At 37.0% G+C, this 22,375-nt stretch overlaps 3 protein-coding genes across 10 annotated transcripts in view; 2 read left to right on the top strand and 1 right to left on the bottom strand.

Moving 5' to 3' along the window:
• IARS2 (isoleucyl-tRNA synthetase 2, mitochondrial) overlaps positions 1-3,756 on the bottom strand; it is a 30,393-nt gene extending 26,637 nt beyond the window's left edge. Inside the window, exons 1-6 of the mRNA XM_026695737.2 lie at positions 3,504-3,756; positions 1,942-2,064; positions 1,001-1,157; positions 395-543; positions 262-311; positions 65-174 (exon numbers count right to left, since the gene is read on the bottom strand). Of these exons, the coding sequence (XP_026551522.2) occupies positions 65-174; positions 262-311; positions 395-543; positions 1,001-1,157; positions 1,942-2,064; positions 3,504-3,710 (796 nt within the window). The 5' untranslated portion in view covers positions 3,711-3,756. The remainder of the gene's footprint in view (positions 1-64; positions 175-261; positions 312-394; positions 544-1,000; positions 1,158-1,941; positions 2,065-3,503) is intronic.
• On the top strand, positions 3,193-18,004 carry BPNT1 (3'(2'), 5'-bisphosphate nucleotidase 1). Of its 3 annotated transcripts, none has more exons than XM_087933695.1 (9): positions 3,193-3,360; positions 8,169-8,293; positions 10,021-10,125; positions 11,780-11,887; positions 12,078-12,126; positions 12,919-13,010; positions 14,392-14,589; positions 15,562-15,667; positions 17,324-18,004. In XM_087933695.1, exons 2-9 carry the CDS (start codon positions 8,174-8,176, stop codon positions 17,470-17,472), a joined length of 927 nt encoding a protein of 308 aa, XP_087789821.1. In that variant the 5' UTR covers positions 3,193-3,360; positions 8,169-8,173; the 3' UTR covers positions 17,473-18,004. The 3 variants fall into 3 exon arrangements, with proteins under 3 accessions (XP_087789821.1, XP_087789806.1, XP_026551523.1); XM_087933680.1 differs by lacking the exon at positions 3,193-3,360 and adding an exon at positions 3,739-4,012; XM_026695738.2 differs by lacking the exon at positions 3,193-3,360 and adding an exon at positions 3,825-4,157.
• Positions 18,005-18,518: 514 nt separating this feature from the next.
• Positions 18,519-22,375, top strand: part of EPRS1 (glutamyl-prolyl-tRNA synthetase 1) — a 47,796-nt gene continuing 43,939 nt past the window's right edge. For 4 of the 6 annotated variants that reach the window (XM_026695743.2, XM_026695742.2, XM_087933628.1 and 1 more), the window contains exons 1-2: positions 18,519-18,616; positions 21,093-21,177. In XM_026695743.2, the coding sequence (XP_026551528.1) occupies positions 18,574-18,616; positions 21,093-21,177 (128 nt within the window). In that variant the 5' untranslated portion in view covers positions 18,519-18,573. Of the gene's footprint in view, positions 18,617-18,741; positions 18,878-21,092; positions 21,178-22,375 lie in introns of those variants that run through there. The other 2 variants (XM_087933635.1, XM_087933648.1) reach the window with 2 other exon arrangements.

The raw sequence follows: 22,375 nt of genomic DNA, 5'->3' as shown, positions 1-22,375 counted from the left end.
GTTATCGTAAGTACATTAGAAGCACATTTAAACAATATGAATTCAGAATATAAATAAAACATACCTATTGCAGAGGCTACTTTGGGAGGAGGTTTCAGCAAGGGAAATCTGATATAAGCAGCTTGACTAGTATGTTGCTGGTTGTATTCAAGTTCTGCTTCAGCCAAAGCTGTACTGCATGAAGAATCAGAATGAATTGTATTTTAGTGCAAAGCTCTTCTATTTCCAAAGGTAAGGATAAAAAGTATGTTAATATCTTACTTTGTTGAAGGAGACCAAAACACTGGCTTATAGTCTTGATAAATAAAACCCTAGGAAATAAACAAAATTAAGAAATCAAAACAATTTGGTCTTGTATGTAATGTAAATATCCCTTGACCATATATTAACCTACCTTTTCATACATTTGGTGGAAAACACTCAACTGTTTTGCTTCATACTTTGGATCAAATGTATAGTAGCAGTTCTCCCAATCTGCCATTACGCCCCAGCGCATAAATGCCGATTTCTGTTTCTCAATTACTTTTTCTGCAAATGCTTTGGCTGAAGAAGGAATAGTCATTTTTAATATGAATTCGCCCAATATTAGGTGAAGTTGAAAACAAGGATGAATTAAAGTACAATCAGAAGCCAATTATTTTTCTTTAGTTATTTTGGATAGACAGACATAAAGATAGCAGTTGAATTTGACTTCCTGACAAATTCCTGCAGTTTTTTGGGGAAGTGGTTTGCCATTGCTTTCTTCCTAGGATTGAGAGGGAGTAACTGGCTCAAGATCATTCAGATGGCTTCATGCATAAGGAGTAATGCATACCAAGAGTTGTACTTCAACAACATTTGAAAGTCATTCTTTGCCTATTGGTGTTTTTAATTATGTATCTCATCTTAGAAGGTACCTTTCAAATATTTGAAAATAGAACAATGTTGCTGTTCTACAAAACATGTCTGTCATGGAATAACATTCAGACCTCAGTAAAAGTGTTTATCAAAGGAAAGATACCTTTTTTTCTGATTTCCATTGGTGTAAGATGTTTTATTTTTTCACATTCTGATAATGCTTTCAACTCAATGGGTAACCCATGGCAATCCCATCCAGGGACATAGTGCACTTTATAGCCATTCATGACATGGAACCGATTTGTGATGTCTTTCAAAATCTGAAAAGAGAGGAAAGAGAAATAAATTGTTATTCAAATTCATACTTCCATCTTGCTATAATTTTCTTGAATTCTACAATATTTATACTGCAGTTAGATCCAGCAAGCTATACCCTAACAAATTGTTTTGTATTTATTTCTACTCTGAAAGGTACCTTCTAATATATGTATTAACAATGCTTAAGTAAAATTACAGATACTTTCCTCACAAATACCCATAAAATACTTATACTTTCCTCACTTATACCCATAAAATCCATAAAAGCAAACAATATTAAGTCTTTAGATAGGCCATCTAGAATGTTTTGTAATGAAGCAGGCCAGTATAAAGCACGTCTCAGTACACTCATATACCACGGTTGCATGAGCTGCAGTAGGCTTCTGGACCCAATTTAAGGTGATGGTACTTACCAATGAAGTCCTTAAATGGCATAAGACATCTCCCTCCCCTCAGGGAGATGGGCATGCTCTGTGTCCCTTATATCTAACAGAGCCATTTGGTTAGACTTGGGGTCATGTTTTCTCTGTGGCTATGGATGGTGCTGACCTTTTTAACCTTGAAAATTATACTGTTCCCCCAGATACGTGGGCCAGGAAGTTAGATAAGCTCCATTGGTGACAAGACTTTTTATTTTGATGGTTACAGCTTTAAATGGAGCTCTTAGGATTATATGATTATGATGGTTTTAATTTTGGTTATAATTCAGTCTCACTACTATGAGATGGGTTTATATATGGGTTAAACAAATACATAAATCAATTAATTTAGGAAAACAATACTCACTTTATTCAAAGCATGGCCAACATGTGGGTCTCCATTGGCATAAGGTGGTCCGTCATGAAGACAAAATTCTTGCTTTGTTTTCCTTTGTCTTTGCCAAGAATAAAGTTCTGAAAAGCCACATTTCTGAAGAATAATACACTAGAATTAATATTATAAATCTTGCATAATGAATTATTTTTGAAGAGGACAATATATTTCATCTACATGTCTTCCCAAAGAATTTCCACCATCTTTAGTATGCTCTGTCAATGTATCTGGAAGTCTCTTAGAGTGTTTTACAATATTAGAGTCCTCCAAACATACCTGTGGTGATCAATTCTTAAATTGCAAGCTAACAGACATCGAACCAAGTATATTAATAATGAGACAACAAAAGTAAACAAGCAAAGCTCAATTTAAACAATTATTGTTCTATGAGCTGAGGAAACTATTTTTTAGCCATTCTAGTCAAACAAGACTTTTTCAGGAATCACTCTGTACATTAAACACTGATCAATATAACCTGTGTTATACAGAACTGATGTCTGCATAATGACAACACAGACATATTAATACAAGCAATATTGATGACACACAATTTTCATCAGTTTCATAGTACCCAAATTCTTGTGTAACTGTCAGTTATTGTTTAAAAAAAATATCCTTTCAGTAAATCTCCTTATCTCCTTTCAGTAAATCTTTTTAGAGATATCCAGAGAAAATGAATTATCATTAAACTAATACAAGTCCATAGCGTAGCTCTACAATTATATTGCTTGGAGGGAAAAGTGATGAAACTGTTATACACATATTTCAATTAGAATGGAGTCTCTTCACTGAGTTGGGCTACCACATCAGGACTGGAAAATGGCAATAACAAATTAAAATTCTTTCATTATTCTCTAGTGATGAATTTTTGCAGTCCAGATATGGCAACTCTAAAATTGGGCTTCAATTTCTTGAATTTCTATTCTAGTTAGATAGCGAATAGGTTGCGGCACAGATTGGACTTATATGTATTATCACACTTATAACCTGCCTTTATTTTGTAAAGTCCAAGCAGTGCATGTGATACTGCTGCTTCCTTTTTCCCATCACTGCAAACCTTTCTAGGTGGGATGAGATTGAGACCACTGACAGTGAATAGCCCAAAGTCACCCAGGCAGCCTTCATGCCTAAGGAAGGACTAGCAGTTCTCTGGTTCGGCACTCAGCTCCACCCAGCTAAACTTGACCTTACTGCCTTCCCCAATTATTTACCAACAGGTGACACACATGGAGTGTGGTCTGAGTAAACTTGCAGAACCACGAAGCTGGTTAGGCAACCTTTTTCCTTCCTGCAGGGCCCGACCAAATTCTGCGATGGGTGTTTTTAATGGTGTTTTGAAAAGTAAATAACACCAACGCGACGGTCTACCTAGAAGACAGCACGGAGCGTAAGGTAAAGCCAGCGCATCCCTTATTCTGCGGGTTGCAAAGGTTTCCCCACAGAGAAGCGTACATTTTACGAAAGGTGCACCTCTCAGGTCTACCTCGGCGGCGGCTTTTCAGCACTTCTCCCCCTAATTCATTTTCTTCCTCTACCTGCTGTATCTCCAATTCAGTTTCGGGCTGCAATCGGCCGGGCAACTGGCTGGGGAAATCGCTTTGAGGCAATAAAACCGTTTCACGGTATTTGGAGTCCGGCTTCGCCTTTTGGCCCGTGCTGGGTCCTGCGGACACCGTCCCGCGAGCCCAGCAGCCGACATGCTTGGGAAACCTCAGCAACGGCGGGGCCCGCAGCAACCACATCGCGCGCACTTGGTCCGCGGGCACTTCCGGAAACGTTACGGGGAGCAACGAGACAAAATGTCCTTCCCGGTTCTTTTCCGGCTCCGATGGGATTCTTAGCGCCCCCTGGAGTTCGGTCCTCCTCCCTTCGTTTACCTGGGGAGTCTCGCCTGCGTCAGATCTGGCTCTGCGTGTCCCGAACGCCGTTATCAGTTCAGCTTCGCAGCCCAGAAAAGTGGGCAAATTGCGTAAATGAGTCTTCACTGTGCATGACGTAGGAACGGAGCCCCTGGGGGCATACCTGTAAACGTTACTGGCCACTGGTAAGAGCGCTGAGATAATGGCAATGAGGACCCGGTAAAGGACCCGATGGGTGGGGCGGAGAAAGAATAGGAAATCGGCACGGAGTAATCTTGGCGCGAGCAATCTTGCGAGTGTTTTGTAAGAGGGGGGCTGCTCGAAGGGGAGGTAGGTTGCCATTTACATTTTTCTCTTGTCCTTTTCGGATTATTTGCTTCTAGATATTCATCGATAGAGATCTTGATAGAAGTGGGTGGTGAAATAACGCTTTTCTTTCAATCCCATCGTGGCAACGTCCTCGAATTAGGAAGACATCTACAGTCACTAAGTTAGAGGACAGGAAGGCTGGAGTTATTCTAGTGGTGTGGTCAAGTTCGTATTGCGTTCCTTTGGGAGATTAGATGTGGCACAGGTGCTGTTTCTTACATATATCATCGTTACTATAATGAATTAGAAGTTAGAAAACAAATATGAGCGGTGTGAACAAGTAGTTCCTGGTGCAATCTTATTAATGCCTCTCCAGAAAGTTTTCAGTGAAGTAGATGTTTTAAATGTATTGTTTTGGTTAAACTTTTACAATTTTATTTTAAAATGTTCCTGTGTTAACTCAGGAGATTTTGCTTTGAAAGATGGGGTAAAACCATTTTAAATAAAATTTTGTGCAAATCCTCACTAAGATTTTCACCAAATAAAGAAGCACTGTGGTACTTCATAAATGATATTTTTGGTCTCTGTGATCATCCAGTGCACTGTAAGATTCAACAGTATAATCGTTAAAAATAAAGTTGGCCATTTCCCATAATATGAGGTGGGGGGGGGAAGCTCTGCTGCCCATCCTAAAATCAGCCTAAAATAGTTTTTATAAGCATCATTTAAAAGATGAAACACAAGAATAAATATGTTCATGTGTGTAAGGCTGCCATTCATTTTATGTCACTGTTCAGCTCAGGTGCGGTGTTTCAAAAATGGATCTTCAGTGTTCATCATGTAGTTGTTATGATAAAGGAATATTGAAGGCAATGCAATCCAAATTTCTTTAAAATGGGCAGGACCAGTGCCAGGGCTAATAAGAATATGGGCTTCAAGTTCCACTGCTTAGAATGTTAAATTACCCTTTTTGTAAATGGGTAGTTTCTTAGTTTTTGTTTAAAAGCTAAAGAAACATGCACTTCGTAGGAGAAGAAGGAGCAAACTAGATATAGTTCAGATTATGTAAAGTGTCTACATAAAATTTACAAGGAAGTGGTGCATTGGAAAATAAATTCTGCTTTAAACCAGAAAAGCTTGTTGTAAAATGTTAAACCAATAACCAATATTGCTGGGAATAAAAAGCAAGCAGACAAAGTGAAGTATTTCAGCTTGTTTCCCAATGTAATCATTTAACAAACTGAATGTAGTTTAAAGGTTGCTAGCTCTCAGATTCCCTTCTCTGTTAATGTGAGACTGAAGTTAGGATTTTTTTTTATGTTGCATAATTCACAGTGAGGAAAGAGGATTACTTATGTGATAATTGTCAGTATTTATTAACTCCTTTACATGTCCACAGCTACCTAAGTTGCCAATTTGTCATACTAATGAAATCTGAGTTTTCTCAATGTTTGAAGAAGGACATATATTACTACTGAAACTTATAGAGCATTGTTTACTTATTCTTGGGCTTGGCATGCTTTCAACTAGAATAGGTGAAACTACAAAAAAGATTGGCTTAGTGCAATAAATGAACCAGAACCTCCCAATTTTCAAAGAAGCCCTAAAGGGAGTTAGACTGGAAATATAGTACAGGGTTACTTCTGATCCCCATCAACATGAGGCTGTCAGGATGAAGGGAACTTGGCCACAATACCTGGTTTATGTTTGCAATTTTATGTGAAAAGAAAGTTGATAACAAATCTTCATCTGCATATGGATCTTCTTTGGAGTTGCAGTTTCAAACTATGTATGAATATTAGTTATAATAAAAACTGTTTATAAGGCTAAGGAAATAAGAATATGGATAATTGCATGGAAGCTTATGTCATTTTTGGGGATTCCTCAAAATCCTGAGTTCATGTAACACATAAACCATAATGTGATTTGTTTGAGTTAGTGTATCTAGCCATTGTTTATTTTGTGTGAGCCCAGAAAATTGTGGCTTACTCAAATAAGTTTGGCTAAGCAGATCATGACTCAGTGAAATACTGTATATAAATCCAAACTGTATTGCTTCATACCTCACTTACTAATCATTCAGTGACTATTCAAAGTTACATCTGCTCTTTTTTACTTGTACTTTACATCTGCTCTTCTTTACTTATATCTTACTATAGACCTTAGCAGATGACTGAGTCTGTGTAATGGAAAACTGGAGGTCTGAAATTTTCTGGAAGCCCTCAGGATTTTCACAACATGGCTGTGTCCTTCTTTAGGGTAGCAACTTGGTAGTTCCTGCTGCGACCTTCTATCTTTCAGAGGTGTCCTGTGTGACATCTCCTCAGTATCCTAGCTGTATGAGATAGGGATAAGCTGTGAGATATAAGCTGTGCTGCCTTTTTGGCAATGAAAAATAGAAATGCAAAAAGGAAAAAAATTTCAATAGTCCAGCCTTCTTGCCATGTACTGAAGACGTGTGACCAAATGATTTGGCCCTTCCCTGTTTGGAAAATAGAGCTGTCTCATTGGAGAGTCAAAATCACACTTCCTTTAAAAAGAAAAGCTTGTAAAAAATCTCATTTTGTCTTTACATTTTTGATGCAAACATTGATAACAGTTAAATTATACAATTGACCAGGCCGGAGATTAACCACTTTGTTACAGAAGAAAACCCAGCCGAAAACAAAAGGCTTCAAGCAGATCACCAGGTAGTACTGGTCTGCTACAAATGAATACTTTCAGTCAGTATCATGAAACAGGTCCTGCAAATAGATTCCAATTTATTATTACATATTATTACATAGCATTGGCAGAAAGTAAAAATATTCAGTCTGAAGAATGGATGCAGGTTGGGATTTAAACAGAGGTGGTATTCAGCAGGTTCTGACCAGTTCTGGAGAACCGGTAGTGGAATTTTTGAATAGTTCGGAGAACCGGCAAATACCCCCTCTGACTGGAGTTTTTATAGTATCCTACCCCTGCCACACCCATCAAGCCATGCCCACAGAACCGGTAGTAAAAATTTTTGAATTGCACCACTGGATTTAAACATCCAGTTATATTGGTGGTGCAGTGGTTAGAATGCAGTATTTTAGGCTAACTCTGCACACAATCAGGAATTTGATTCTCATTGGCTCAAGATTGACTCAGCTTTCCATCCTTCTGAGGTTGGTAAAACAAGGACCCAGATTGTTGGGGAAAATATAGTGACATTTGTAGACTGTTCAGAGAATGCTGTAAAGCACAATGTGTGGTATATAAGTCTAAGAGGTATTGCTATATTTTATATAGAGAAGATGACATAATTACTTTAACACAGCACAAAGAAGCAGGTGTTAAATCCTAACACAAATTCTTTATGAGACTTTAACACTTCAGAAATAATGCTATCTGAAGCATCTGTTTCTCTGCTTCACTTTTCCTGACATTCCCAGCTTTTTGGAAACTCCAAATCATGGAACTTCAAACCTCAGAAAACCCCAAACTTTGGAAACTCCAAACTTTGGGGGAACAATATTAAACTCCACTTTTCCAGCCTTGCTTTAGCAAACGTGGTAGTTTTGCCCTTTGCCTTGAAAAATCAGATTGTTCTTTTTTCATAAGAGGAAGGAGCATTATCCCTTCTGTATGTGACAGCGAAAAATCTCCATTTCATGAAGATGTGGATTGGTATTGTCCCTCCAAGGTAGACCATGTTAAGAAATCTTGGTAACAACAGCTCTTCCTCTTGTCCTTCAAGGCCACTACCTATGTCCTCTACATTTGGAAATGTCTGAGCCAGCTATTTAAAGCTGGAAAGCAGGCTATTAAATTCCTAGCAGGTTTATTTTTGAAAGAAGGAGATATAATTAAAATATTTGTAATACTATAATGTATATTTTGACTTCATAACTACATGGGCATTTCTAATGTGTCTTCTACTGCTAAAAACTATTTCTAATGAAAAAGATTCCTTAATCTGTTCCAGTGTAAGTCAGGCCTCAAAGGTATTTTCATAGGAAAATTATGCTACTTACAAGATTGCCTTTCTTTTCTTTTCTTTTTTATTAGTAATCATGGCTTCTAATCCAAGTGTATTGATGCGTCTTGTGGCCTCAGCATATTCTGTGGCTAATAAAGCAGGAACTATTGTCAGAAAAGTTATGTCTGGAGGAGAACTAGACATAGTGGAGAAGGTAAGTGATCAATAGAATCCTATATGTTTCTAGTTGGAACTTATATATCTAAATAAAGAAGAATTAATCAATGTTGGTATAATGTGTGGAACAAATTTTGTGTGCGTCTGTGCTCAAAAGTAAGCCTTGTGTTTAGTAGGGCTTGCTCAGTAACACGAGTTTTTAGCATTGTAGCCTCATTTATTTTAGATGTACACACAAATAATTTGGTGAGGCAATTCATCTGCAAGCAAATCACCCTCCTGGATTCACTCTTTGAAATAGTGATTGCTCAAAGTGTCAATATAACTCATTCTTTGCATGCCCAGACAACATCTGTTAGAATGGCCATTAAAAAGGCTCATCATATATTTTATAATTCTATCATCAATATTAGCCATTTGGAGACATCTCATTTGCTGACATGCTATATAGTTTTATATAAAGTTATATAGCTCTTAAAATAATCTATAACATTGCTATTTTCTGCCTGTTTCCCCAGATTCTTACTTTGAATAGTCTTGATGACAGTGGAGAAAAATGACTAAACTTTCTTGCTTTTCAAGGATCTTAAAATATTTAATGACCATTATTAGGGCCAGGAAATGTGTGGATCTCCATTTACTGAAGTATAGTTCCAGCAGCCTTAGCCAGCCTGGCTACTACTGAGAGATGGTGAAAGTTGTACAGAAATATCTAGAGAACCACAGTTTTCTCATACAAAAAAGCAAAAATAATTGGTCCATATTTATTATATTTTATTTCTTTTGCTCAAGGCTTGTTTTCTATATCCTTATGTTCATTTTCACAATGCCTGGGAAGATACTGGCTGACTTAATGTTACTCAGTCAGAATCAAAATGAGGACTTGATCTTTGGTTTCTCCAGTCACATTCCAACATTCTAATATTATATATAGTATATTATGTAATTATACTTCATATATATTGTATATACAATATATAAAATGTATAATATACTATATTGTAGGTAGCAATGGTAGCAAACGTATGGCATGCATGCCAACTCTGTGGCTGTCTCTGTGGGCATGGGTGCTGTCACCTCTGCTCAGCTGCGTTGCGTTTCTCCATGGCGTTTCTCTCCATTGTTTGCAGGGAAACTTCTGTTTGACAAAATGACGAAACAGAAGCTCACAAAAGAAAAATATCTCACCTCTTGCAGAGCTGCCGGTGTTGGGATGCCCCGCTTCCCACTGGCCAGCTGGTCTTCAGGTGTCAGCTGTGCATGTAGACATGCCTCCCACCGACCAGCTAGTTTTTAGGTCTCTGCCGCGCTTGCACGGGCACACATATGCACCTGCGTACCTTGCAGTTTGGGCATGGTGCCTAAAAGGTTCGCCATCACTGGTATATAGTATATATCTTTAAAGAGCTAATGACCTGATTCTTACAGTATGTTCAAATACCTTCAATAAATATGATTTTACATAAAACCATGTAATTGTTCAGTTTTTTAAAATGGCATTTGCAAATAGGAACAATACATACTAGAGAACTAACATTATTCAAGGCAAATATTTTTCTAAAGAAGAGTATCTTAAAATATTTATCCAGTACATAACAGTATGATGATACATACACTTAAAAACATACACAACCCCTAGGATTTTCTCAAATACATGTTGCAAAAAGCATTTCCAGTAATTTTACATTTTCCTAATGATAACACAATTTGATTTAGCCAAGTTGTTATTTTGATTATAAATTGACCAGGTTTCTTTTTTAATAGTGTGGAGCTAATGACCTACAGACTAAAGCTGATCGATTGGTACAGATGAGCATTTGTTCGTCCTTGCTTCTTAAGTTTCCTAAGGTGACAATCATAGGTGAAGAGGTGAGGAATCAGCATTTTCTTTAGTACTTGTTTGATTTGATACATTATCTTTATCCTTTGTTAAAAACAAAACCCCAACACTACCAACCCGTGAGATATTTCCCATTGATAATCTGCACTGCAGTCTCTCCCTATGATCATGACTCTGCTGCTTTATGCATTTGTATGTAAGTTGCATTCAAATACTGTAATAAGAACTCTAAGCTATTATTATGGGGATTATAAGACTAAAAAAGATATCATGACTACAGTAGCTATATGTAATATTGTTTACTTAGAAATTTTTTAAAAATTCCAACTATCATAGAATTCATTTGTTTGTTTATTCAAACATTTCTATAATTGCCTATCTCACAGCAATGACTCTGGGTAGTATGCAAAAATTAAAACCACTATAATATATATGTATCATCCTCAATTTATTGATAGCAGTTGGGAGTGGAATTTCCATGTGTAAGTGATACGGTTGTAAAGTCATGAGATTGCATCGCTTAGTGATGGCAGTCCTGGCACTTCCTGGTTTCAATTGTTAAACAAATCCTATGCTATTAAGTGAGGATGCCGTGTGGTTGCCATTTACAATCTCCTACCAGTTTTCTGGTTGACTTAGCTTGTAGGAATCTGATAAAGGTCACACAGTCATCATACGATTGTGGGATGCCATGATGCTATAATTGTGAGCCAGGTGTCAAGTATCTTGATCACAACTGTAGGACTGCAGAGATGTTGCAATGGCCATAACATCAACAACTAGTTGTAAGTACTACTCATTCAATGTCATCCCAAATTGAAATAGTTTGTAAGGTCTTGCCTCTCCAATCTTCCCAGGAAAGCAGGACTCTTGAAACAGAAATGGTTCCAAAAGGAACTTTTATTGAAAGGCTTGTGATAGCAAGAAGTCTAGGCAGGAACTAAATTTTCCCGCTTAAAACCAGCAATTTAAAGCAGTGCAAACAAAACCCCTCCCACAGTATAGCAATGTAGGAAACAGAAACAAACTTCATATAGAGATCTCTCTAATCCCGCCCCCCCCAAATTCCAAATATAGAAATATATGGGACCTGACACGGTCCTTGAATAAGTAGTCATTGAGGTCAGCAGTAAACTGATTTCTTAATAGGTCTTCAGTATAGTCCTTGATCTCAAATGGCTCATAAATTTAAACATTTAAAGCTTTTATTTAGTGGCATCTGAATTGGGGGTCCTACCTAATAAGATTCATCTCTCTTAGTTTGGTCTCCATGCTTTAAACATTACTGAAATTTGTTAGCATTTAGTGTTATTGAAATTTCTCTCTCCTTCTCCATTTTATTTTTCATTACAAACACTTATATGCCTGCATTTAATGAAGAATGTTACTTATATTTCATTTTCAGCTGTAACAGTAAGACTTTTTTAACTTACCCCTTGGGTTAACACTGTTTTGCAATCATTGCAACCAAACTATAATCAATTGTAGCCTATTCTGCAGCCAATGTTATAGGTCCATCTGCATAGACTTTTGCTGATAATTTTTGGCATATTGCAACACTAAAAGGTCTAGCTTTCAAAAACTTCTCTTTCATTGAATTTAAATGTGCCTCTAGTTAACTAATAAATGAATAAGCATTTTTTACTTTAACTGTGCATAGACTTTTTTTAAAAAAAAAATCAGGATCTTCCCTCTGAAGAAGTCAGTGAAGACTTACTTGAGAAAAGCCAATGTGAGGAGATACTGAAGCAAATCTGTCCACCGCAGTATACTGCTATCAAAGAGGAAGAGGTATTTAAAAAGGTTTTTTTTAATATAATCCCTGATTTATTTTCCAGACAGTAATAACTGTGGGATGAGAATCAGTAATCACTATGGGGTGGAATGAATGCAGCCTGGCAGCCATTGCAGCCTAGCAATGATTTAGTCTCCACACTTTACCCTTTTGAAACTTTCTGCTTTTCTTTTATTTCCTTCAAAGCTTGTTGTATGGGTTGATCCTCTGGATGGAACAAAAGAATATACTGAAGGTTTGTTCTTTGTTCTTTGTTTTTTTAGTGAGGGGTATTTAGCATTTATAGACTTAATGACAAAACCACAATTGTCTGGCTTCTAGATTAATATCTATTATTTATGTGGGACCATATGTTATATAGAAGTTACGGTCACCCTTTAGAAGTTTAGAAGTAAAATAAAATGTATAATTATTTAGTTCTTCTACTTCTATTACTGAAACAGGCACAAATCAGGGTTTTTCTCCCTTGTCATTTCTAATTGCTATTTTCATTCCTTCTGTGGGCTTTTTTTTTAAAGCTATATGGGGATCCAGAAAACTGAAAAAACATCACTAAGATACTTGCAAATTACTTCTTAATCTGACAATAGATACAACTGGGATTGTATGACATTGTATTATGGCCAGGTCAGAAGTCACTAAATGTTCCATGGATTTGATCCCAGAGAGTAGTGAACTGGAAAATACCGTGTTAAGGGAAGGCAGGTATGGGTTCTGCTTTATTGTTTAATGAAATGGAAGAAAAATGACCTTGAATAATAAAATGCAGCAAGTTTCTGTACTATAACATGCAAACTTTAATGAAACTTTGTTTTGGTTTTTAGCTTTGTGTATTGACTGATGTTTAGCATAATGTAAACCTAACCAGTTGTAGCTTATTTAACAAACATACTTAAGCAACTCAGTGTATAAATATTATAAAATAGAAACAGTCACTGAAATCATAAAGTACTGGGTAAGTGAAATGTAAAAAGAATTAGAACCACCTTGATTTTCATTTCCATTGACAGATGTTTATCTCTTTCAGGACTTCTTGACCACGTAACAGTTCTTATTGGTATTGCTTACCAAGGAAAAGCTATTGCGGGTGTCATTAATCAACCATATTACAACTATGAGGTAGGAAATGCTTTAATTTCCAAAACATTTTCTCCATTTAATTTAAACAGTTAATGATGTTCTTTTAACTGCATATCACTTCCAATTAACTAGAATAATGGGCTTAACTGTCTTGTTACTTAGGAGGAATGGCCCTTTTCTTTTTCTGCTTAAATTGCCCTAGTTAAAAGGATGTACACCCATGGCAGATTTAGGACTAGCATAAATCCAAATTTCAGGCTGCATGTACTGTAGGAGATGACCAGGTTGAGCCTTAGGGATGGGTCAGTCTCAAGTCCCTTCACTCTTCCAAGAGATCTAAGTCCAGCCAACCTTGAATTCTGTTGAGTCTTATTTGCCGCCAACTTGCTTTGACCATTAGTAGTTCAGGTTCTTGTAAAGAATATTGGCTTACAATAAACCTATATTCATTTGAACTACCTGGACTCCTGATTTCCTGTGCTTGACATATACTATATTTTTGGCATTCAGCACAATAATCCTTTCATGTTCTCAGTGGCTTCAACAAAGGAAAATGACTTATATAGCTGCAAAAATCAGTAATTACAAAATTATAATAGATGTTGAATTTTGCTAAGGTGAGGTCTGAAGTCATTAAACTTTCTGAAAAGTTTGCAGAAATAAGCTAAGGTTGATGAAGTATCTCCCTATCCTGATTACTCTATATTTTAAACATTGTGGGTATCCCTTCTCTTCTTATTTAATTTCTATATATTTGAGAATGTACCTTTTGTACATTGTCTATCATGGTGGCTGTACTTATGACAAAATGAAAATAATGCAGAAGAAACACACTGGTAATTGAAGCAGTAAAGCTGAAAATACACTGAATAACAAAAAACATCTCTCGCAAATGAAGGTGAGAGATGTCACAGAATAATGTTGCAGGATCAAATTTGAGTCAGTACTGGAGCCCATCCTCAGGGAACTTTTCATATATTCTGGAGAGTGAGAAGTTCCCTGAGGATGGGCTCCACAAGAATGTGAATTTTGGAAGAAGAAACATCTGGTTCCAGTGACCAACTCAGATTCGATCTTGCAACAAAAAGTATAGATGAAGCTCTTCAGTTAGATAAAGGCAGGCTAAAGTTGTATATACTTGCATAACCGTAAGTCTTATGCTTTCAGCAGCAGAACTAGTTTTTGTCTGAAAGAAAGAAATGTATCTTTGCAAATAACATATATTTAAATGGTTCATATTAAATGTGCTGATAATGTAATGGAGCAGATTAGTTTTATCTAATCTTTGTGGAGGATGGAATTTGCTAAATTTAGGGTCATTATTCTTTTATATAAATATAGTATGTCCAATTATCATATATATTTACTCCTTTTGTTTATTTTTGAAAATGAAACTAAGAATGTTCAAATCTTTTTTCAGGCAGGTGCAGATGCAGTTCTAGGCAGGACAATATGGGGAATCCTTGGTTTGGGGGCCTTTGGATTTCAGTTGAAAGAGGTACCAGCTGGGCAGCACATCATTACCACCACAAGATCACACAGCAGCAAGATGGTAAATGACTGCATTAGTGCAATGAAGCCTGATAGTGTGGTGAGAGTTGGAGGTGCTGGTAATAAGGTATGGACATCCCTAAATTTTAATGCCATGATAATAGAGTTAATTTTTTAAAAGTACAAGATGAGACTTTCATTTTCATAATAGTGCCACAGACAAAGTTTTCCAATAGATGATGCATATCTTTCAATTTGATTTCAACTATATTGTGTGGATAGGGCATAGGAATTATGGAAATAATTTTATTAATTGCTTTGGCCTCTTTGGGATTTTAATTGTTTACATGTCATATTTATGTTGCAATTCTCGAGGTGGTAGAAATTCTTAAAAGAGTGGTTTGGAAATGGATCAATACTATCTTTAGAGATAATGTCCTTACCTCTTGTCAAGAATGTCCCGTTTTTCCCATAAGCCATAACCTAATAAAAATGTTAATGGTAAATTTAACCATTTGAATCATAACATGTTTATCGTCCAAAAATGTGTATAATTATATGTATACAGCAGGGGTGTCAAACTCAATATCATTGAGGGCTGCATCAGGATTATGTTTGACCTTGGGGGGCTAGAGTGGGCGTGGCCAACTCAACCTTGTGTTAGGGGTGCCTGTGGTGGCCCAAATGCTCTACCAGCAAAAACGGCCTCCCAAGCTCCATATTTGGCTACAATGGCCTCCTACAGCTCTTTGCCAGCAAAAACGGAGCTTGAGAGGGCCACACGCAGCCCTCCTGAGCTCTGTTTTCACTGGGAGAGGCACTGCTGGCTGGTTCTTCGCTGTTTCCAGGGCGGCCCTGTGGGCCAGATCTAAGCCCCCCATGGGTCGGATCTGGCCCCCAGGTCTTGAGTTTGACACTCCTGGTATAGAGATATTATACATTTACACATACACATGCTTGTTATGTATACATAAGAGCAAAGGAAAAAGGCCATAGAAAGTAATCAAGAACACATTGATCTGTATGTGACATCATTTCTTATCTTTAAAAAATTGTATATGTGCATATTAAATGACTGAGGGTTTTTTATTTGTATCAGATCATTCAACTTGTCGAGGGCAAAGCTTCTGCTTATGTATTTGCCAGTCCTGGATGCAAGAAGTGGGATACATGTGCACCAGAGGCTATTTTGCATGCAGTTGGAGGTGAGTTAGTAAATACATTGGAGAAATAGAAACAAGATGTATAAATATTTCTCTTTGTAAATGATGCTAACTTAAAACCTAGTATTTTTAGAATAGGTTTATATTCTTTTCAGTGAAGCATATAGATATATTTATTGGCTCAAAAACAAGGAAATAAAGCACAGGAAAAGGGCAGGGATAGGTGGGCGGGGCCAAATGATCAATGGAACTACCGGTTTGCCCGAACCGGTAGACAATGATTGCTCTTTTAGATTTTAATTCTTGTGTGATAGTAATGGTGATTATATAGTTATGTGATAGTGATATTTTTTGTCTTTACGTGTCAATAAGTATACATAAGGTGCTTAGATTTATTTTATTCATATCTGTTGACAATGACTAATTTCTAAATTTTCTAAATTTTTCAAATATAAATAAGAAAACACAACTTGTAGATTATGCTATTAGAGAATGCTTGGGTTCTGCAACCTGTGAAAACTGTTTGGAAATAAGGACTTCAGAATCCAAAAGAACACAAAATCCTGCTCTTATCTTTTAAAATATGCTGTTATCTCTAGGTTTCTAGGAAAATCTGAAAAAAGTTGTAGGTGTTTTAAGAATCATATTAAGAATTGATTTCTTAAAACATGTATGCTTTAAAGAAAATGAAGAAATGCTGCTCTAATGCAATCCTAAATTGTATTAACAGAGGGATACAATCAAGATCAAGGGAAGTACTGATACCACTCTATAAACTAAGCCTTAGTAAGACCACACCTAGAGTACTGCATCCAGTTTTGCTCACCACATTATAAAAAAGATGTTGAGACTCTAGAAAAAGTACAGAGAAGAGCAACTAGGATGATTAGGGAACTGGAGGTTAAAACATACAATGAATGGTTGCAGGAACTGGGTTTGGCTAGTCTAGTAAAGAGAAGGACCAGGGGAGATATGATAGCAGTCTTCCAATATTTGAGGGGCTGCCACAGGGAGGAAGGGGTCAAGCTATTTTCTAAAGCTCCTGTAGGTCAGACAAGGAATAATGGATGGAAACTGAACAGGGAGAGATTTAACCTGGAAATAAGGAGAAACTTTCTGACAGTGAGAACAATCAACCAATGGAACAGAAGTTGCCCTTGGAAGTTGTGGGAGTGCCATCACTTGAGACTTTCAAGAACAGATTGGACTGCCATTTATCAGAAATGGTGTAGGGTCTCTTGCTTGGGCAGGGGGTTGGACTAGATGATCTACAAGGTCGCTTCCAACTCTGATTATCTGTTTGGGCTGTTTGAATTGTAAGATGTCTTAAGCACTGCTTCAAAATAATTTTCAGAGTAAACAATCTTACAATGCATGCAGTTATTATTGTTTTTTTGTGAAATGTGGTGGTATCAGGGGCTGATGTATGTATGAAAGATCTAACTTTAAACACTTTTAAGTTCAGGAGAGTTCTTCTGATCTTGATTCCAGTTTTGTGTACTAAAGCACATTAATTTTATTGTGTATTAACCTATTATGCTAAAACATAAGGAAAAACTCAAATTTAGCTAACTATAATTTGGAAAAGGAATGTTCAGTTTTAGGAACTATTTTTAATTGTTTGTCCTTTTGTAGAAATAGATACCATATCTAAACCATTCAAATCTAGAGTCTTGTTTTTCTTTTCTTTCTTCACAGGCAAACTTACTGATATTCATGGGAACTTTTTTCATTATAATAAAGAAGTCAAACACATGAATTCAGGAGGAGTCCTTGCTACTTTAAGAAATCATGACTATTATGCCAGTCGAGTTCCTGGGGCAGTCAAAGAAGCCCTTGTGCCATAAAAAATTGGAGGGGATTGTGCATTCCATTTGGGTGGAAAGAACTTTTTAGCTTAGTTGTGATTTTTGATGGGGTCATATTTTGGACCAGTTCCATGATCTTTAGTTAAGAGATTTGTTGCTTCCTCAACTTAATATACATTCTGGTAAATTTGAAATTTTAGTTTTCAGTTGGAATATTAGTGACTTCAATAAAATTGTCCAGCTTTCTTAGTGCTTATTAATATCTTATGTTTACCTCTCCAATTATCAATTCCTTATTCAATATATTTCTTGATCTGAAGACAAAATCATCGAACCAGTTACTTCAAATGACTTTTGTATGCAAGTCTCACTCATGTATGCCTCACTTGAAGGGATCATTTTGTCTAGCTAGCTAGATCTTTTGTTCATATATACATGGATGGATGTGTGGGATTGTCAATTCTCTGCCTAATTCTCCCCTCCCTTTTCACATGTTTATCTGGAAATATACCTATTAGCTTTTATATGCTGAAAAATACATTCTTGAAATAAAATTATCTTTGTTGATAAATTTGTGAATTTTGACTGCTTTGGTCTCCATTAAGCGGGCATTTTTCCTGGTTCACCCCTGTATGTTTGACTGATAGCTCTGAGAAACTAGCAGTTTGAATTCATGGTCCTTCCTCTGCATTGCATCTGAAACAGATGCAGCTTTCAGAAACAGCTGGTGCCAGACAAAGGTGTGGCAGAGTCTGCCCCTTTTCGTGAGTGATGTTTCTGAAGACCAAAAAGGGGCTCAGCTTTCCAATCTTTGTGAAGCTCAACAGAAGCAAACCTGGGCTTCATTCTGTTGGGTCTAATTAAGGGCTATACGAAACGTGCTTGGAAATAGCCTCGCACGCGTTCTTCAAACTCAACGTGGGAACTGGCGCTGCGGCTCCTGAGAGTGGAAAAACTCCAAGTCGCGTTCGCGGGCAGGAGGGAGGCGAAAGCGGAGACGAGGCTGGCCGAGCCTTGTGACAATATGGAAGGCGGGATCGGGGCGGGACTACAGCCCGATTGGCGAAGGGGAGGGCGGTCTCGGTCCTCTCAACCGCGTCGCATTCCTTCCCGGTTGTTTCTCCTAGTGCCGCTGCTGGAATGGCGTTGAGCCTGACCGTCAACCCCGGCGATCTGCCTCTTGGTAAGGACTTTCCGCTCCTGTTGCCCGAAATATACGCCGGTTGTGAGGCCTCAACCTCCCGCCCCCGCTCCAATTCTCCCCTCCCGCTGCCTTGCCCGGCCCAGGTGTTGCTGCCATGTTGCATCAGGCACAGTCCGCGGGAAGCCATTGGCCGACTCTTCATTCATCCGGCTCTTTCTCTTTCGCTAAAGCCGGTTCCTGGGTAAACGTTTCTAGATGAGGTCAAAGCGACGGGCGGAAGGCTCCTGTCACCTGGGTCGTGTGTGTGTGTGTGTTTGAGGGTAGGACTAACAAAAAGCATGGGGTCGTCGGGGAGGAGGCTGAGATGATGAATCCACAAGGGCTTTTTACATTGATAGAGACGCGGGCCAGGAGGTCCAGACGTTCAGTGGAGGGGGATTAGTGAGAAAGGCACTGACACGTGGCACAAATTGTGGGAGACTGGGAAGGAGTCAATGTAGGCCATCGGCGTTTCTCATCCACTAACTTGTATTTCTTGGTTATTTAACGCCCTTTCATCCCGCTGGCCAGTCAAACTCGGGCTTATGCAGAAAAGTCACATTTTGGCTTCACTTGTCAACGAGGTGTGGCTTTTGAATGTAGTAGTAGTAGTAGTGAATGTAGTAGTGTAACCCCAGATCAGTTATCACATGTGTAAATATACAGATTGGCTGCTGTATTTTTTTTCCAACCACATTGCTTGGTCACTTTATTCTCTGTCAAAGTCAAGTTTACTTATATTTTGCTGCTTAAATGTTTTGGATTTTAAAGTGAAACTCAAAATATCAAATGCCTTGAAAATGTCCCATTATATATATTTCCCATATCAAGGTTATGTGATCTTCCTAGTTTTGTGATTGTTTTGGATATTTTCTTAACTGTTATCTAGAATAGTGTACAGTTACTTGGGTATAAGCCCTGCTGAATGTAATAAGATGTGGTGGTGACATATTGGGTTAATGTTATAAAGCAGAATATAATCTACAGATGAAAACTGAATTTGAGAACAAATTAAAAATATAACAATCTTCTAAAAGTAATAGTTTAAACATTTACGTAGCACAAATGTTTTCTGTGGCATAACCTCTTAATAAAGTTGCTTAAATGTTTTTTTTTTTAAATCTGAGCTGCCACAGGCATAGTAGGGTGTCGCTCTAGAGCATTTATGCTTAGTCATAGAATTTCTAGGTGTGTAATTTTAGCTTGTCATTCTGTATCCCAAAAAGACTGTAGAGTAGATTGTAATAATCTTGCCTGCAGTGATGCTTCATAATTATATAAAATGTTGAACATTCAGTTTTGCATAACATATAGTTATATACAGTATTTTGCTACAGCATTAAATAATTGTTTAGAAAGATTAAATGCTACTGATTCTTAAGTTCAGCTCAACTTCTAATAATGTGACGTGTGATTCTCATCAATAAGCTGGAAGTGGTTTGCCGCCGTATCAGAATTTTTCCCAGTCTGGCTTATAGGTGTAGGATTTCTCAGCAGTCTCCCATTAAAGTGCTAACCAATTTCAACCATATTAGCTTTTTTCAAAGTCAACTAGGATCTGATGTTGCTGCTGTGGTACTTTTGTGGGAATTTATACATTGCAGTCAGGAGTGGGTTTTTGGAAAGGTTTGATTTGGAAATTGAACACATCTTTATTACTTTAATATAATACAACATTACAATAAGGTAGTTTCTTATTGTAATCTAAGGACTATAATGATTTTTCAGAATTATTTACAATCTTGAAATGTTAAGATTTTCCAAAATAGCCTGTAGCTTTTGCATATGTGTACCTGGAAGTGTGTACCTGGAAGCTTCAGTAAGTTTTTGAGAATTTGGTATTGCTAGGCTTGAGCTTCAAGTTCCAGCCATCACTGCTGCTCAGTAGACCTCATTTTGGGATTCTCTTCTTTCCATAAATCTACTGGAACTTACTCTGCTTTTTCTAAAAGGAGGAGGCTTAAATTCCCCTGCATTATTTCTCCTATCTCAATCCATTCCCAAGTTTTCACAGCTTTAGCTCTCTACATGTAGAGTGTACATATTCATATCAATGGGACTTAACTCCACAGGCCCGTGAAGTTTAATTTATATAATATTTTTGACATATAGACCGGTCCATTCTCATTGACTCTGAACAATGTACAACAAACTGGCAAATGATTATTTCAGCAATTAAAACAAAAACAAACCAAACATGACCTCAGTAAGAATACTGCAGCCTATCAGTCAAGTTGACTGACTACATGGAGGGCATGGAAGTGATGGTGCACTACTTTGGAATTTGGGGTGGGTGGTGGGGGAGGTTTCTCTTGCCTTACATTTTAGGCCTTCTCTTTAATACTGAAAAGGTTGTTGGCAGTTGATACAGTGTTAAAGTTTTCCTGATGGTAAACTTCAGGTAAAAGTGGAAATGCGATGAGAATTTTTTTAAAAAAGTATATCTGTGAAATAAGCCCTCTTATAATCATTTTAGGAGCATTGCTGACTGTAGAACATGTAAAGGATCATGTTAAAGTTTCAGTTGAAGAAGGCAAAGAAACCATTCTACGGGTATCTGAGTAAGTTTTTGTTTCTTTGCTGTTATTGCTTTTAAAATTTAGTTACTATTATATTGATGCTGCTACAAAAATGAAGAAAAGCTGTGTTCATTACCTTGAAGGATGAATTGCAATTATTATACTTCTTAATATTACTCATATCATTTCTGCATTGTAAAATGACTTTTATATACATATGTTTTTCTTTTGTTTTTTTTCTCCAAAAGCTGTCAAATAATTTTTGTTCAGATATATGTGATATTTTTTTATTCTTCTTGGAACCTACTACAGAACTGACATTAGACTCAAATAAGGCTTTTATAAATTTTCCCTTTCATCGACAGATCTGATAGCTTGATGGATTTTAAGGAAATGAGAAAATAAAATTCTAAAACGGATATGTGACTGATATGGGTGGTTATATATTGGATTGTACATCTAGAATGTCATTTCTGTCTCACCTTTCCATTTTTGGAGGGTGATGAGATCTCATTATTGTGTGTTCTCCAAAACTGGTCATCTTCTGCTATTATAGTGATGAAGGAAGAAGTCATTGATATGAACTTAATTGCTTTTGCTTTATGCCTTATTTCAACTTCTGACTAGGTGAGGGATCTCTGATTTAATTGCTAAGTCAAAACCTGATTAGTTTTTCAAGAGAATAGTTAATTCCGCTACGAAATTCAGCTTTTCTTAGTAGCTGTAAGGGTATAGATTATGCTGCATTGAAATTGTCATCTTTTCCATTGTGAAATAATAGCATTGATTTTTTAAAAAAGAAATCTGAGTCATTGAAAATTGTGACTTGTAGGTAATGAAACAATGAAAATTTAATGCCTTTTTTGAATGAAAAATGAATGACACACACACACACACACACACACAAAATTTCATATCAAGCTCAGATAAACTTGTTAAAATTAAATTGTTAAAAATAAAAATTGTCCCCAGATTTATTTTATGGCTCTTGAGATCTCCTTTAGGTTTGCAGAAAATGTTCTCTGTGGGAGACTTTTGTGATTTTTACTTAGTCTTGTAGTCCTAGATAATAAAACCTTTAAAATTCGCTATCATCCCAGGAAGATGAAAGGCAGGGAGAAGTGATATGTAAAACCCAGGCATGTATTTTGCATAGAATCTTAGTGATATAAATCCTTTCTACATTTTGTGATGTATTCCCTGTCCCTCCAAGGAAGATATAATTACTTATTTTATTCCC

The sequence above is a fragment of the Pseudonaja textilis genome, chromosome 1 (assembly GCF_049901715.1).
Source record: "Pseudonaja textilis isolate UNSWEBS1 chromosome 1, rPseTex1.2, whole genome shotgun sequence".
NCBI lineage: Eukaryota > Metazoa > Chordata > Lepidosauria > Squamata > Elapidae > Pseudonaja > Pseudonaja textilis.
This window is presented reverse-complemented; position numbering and strand designations above follow the sequence as displayed.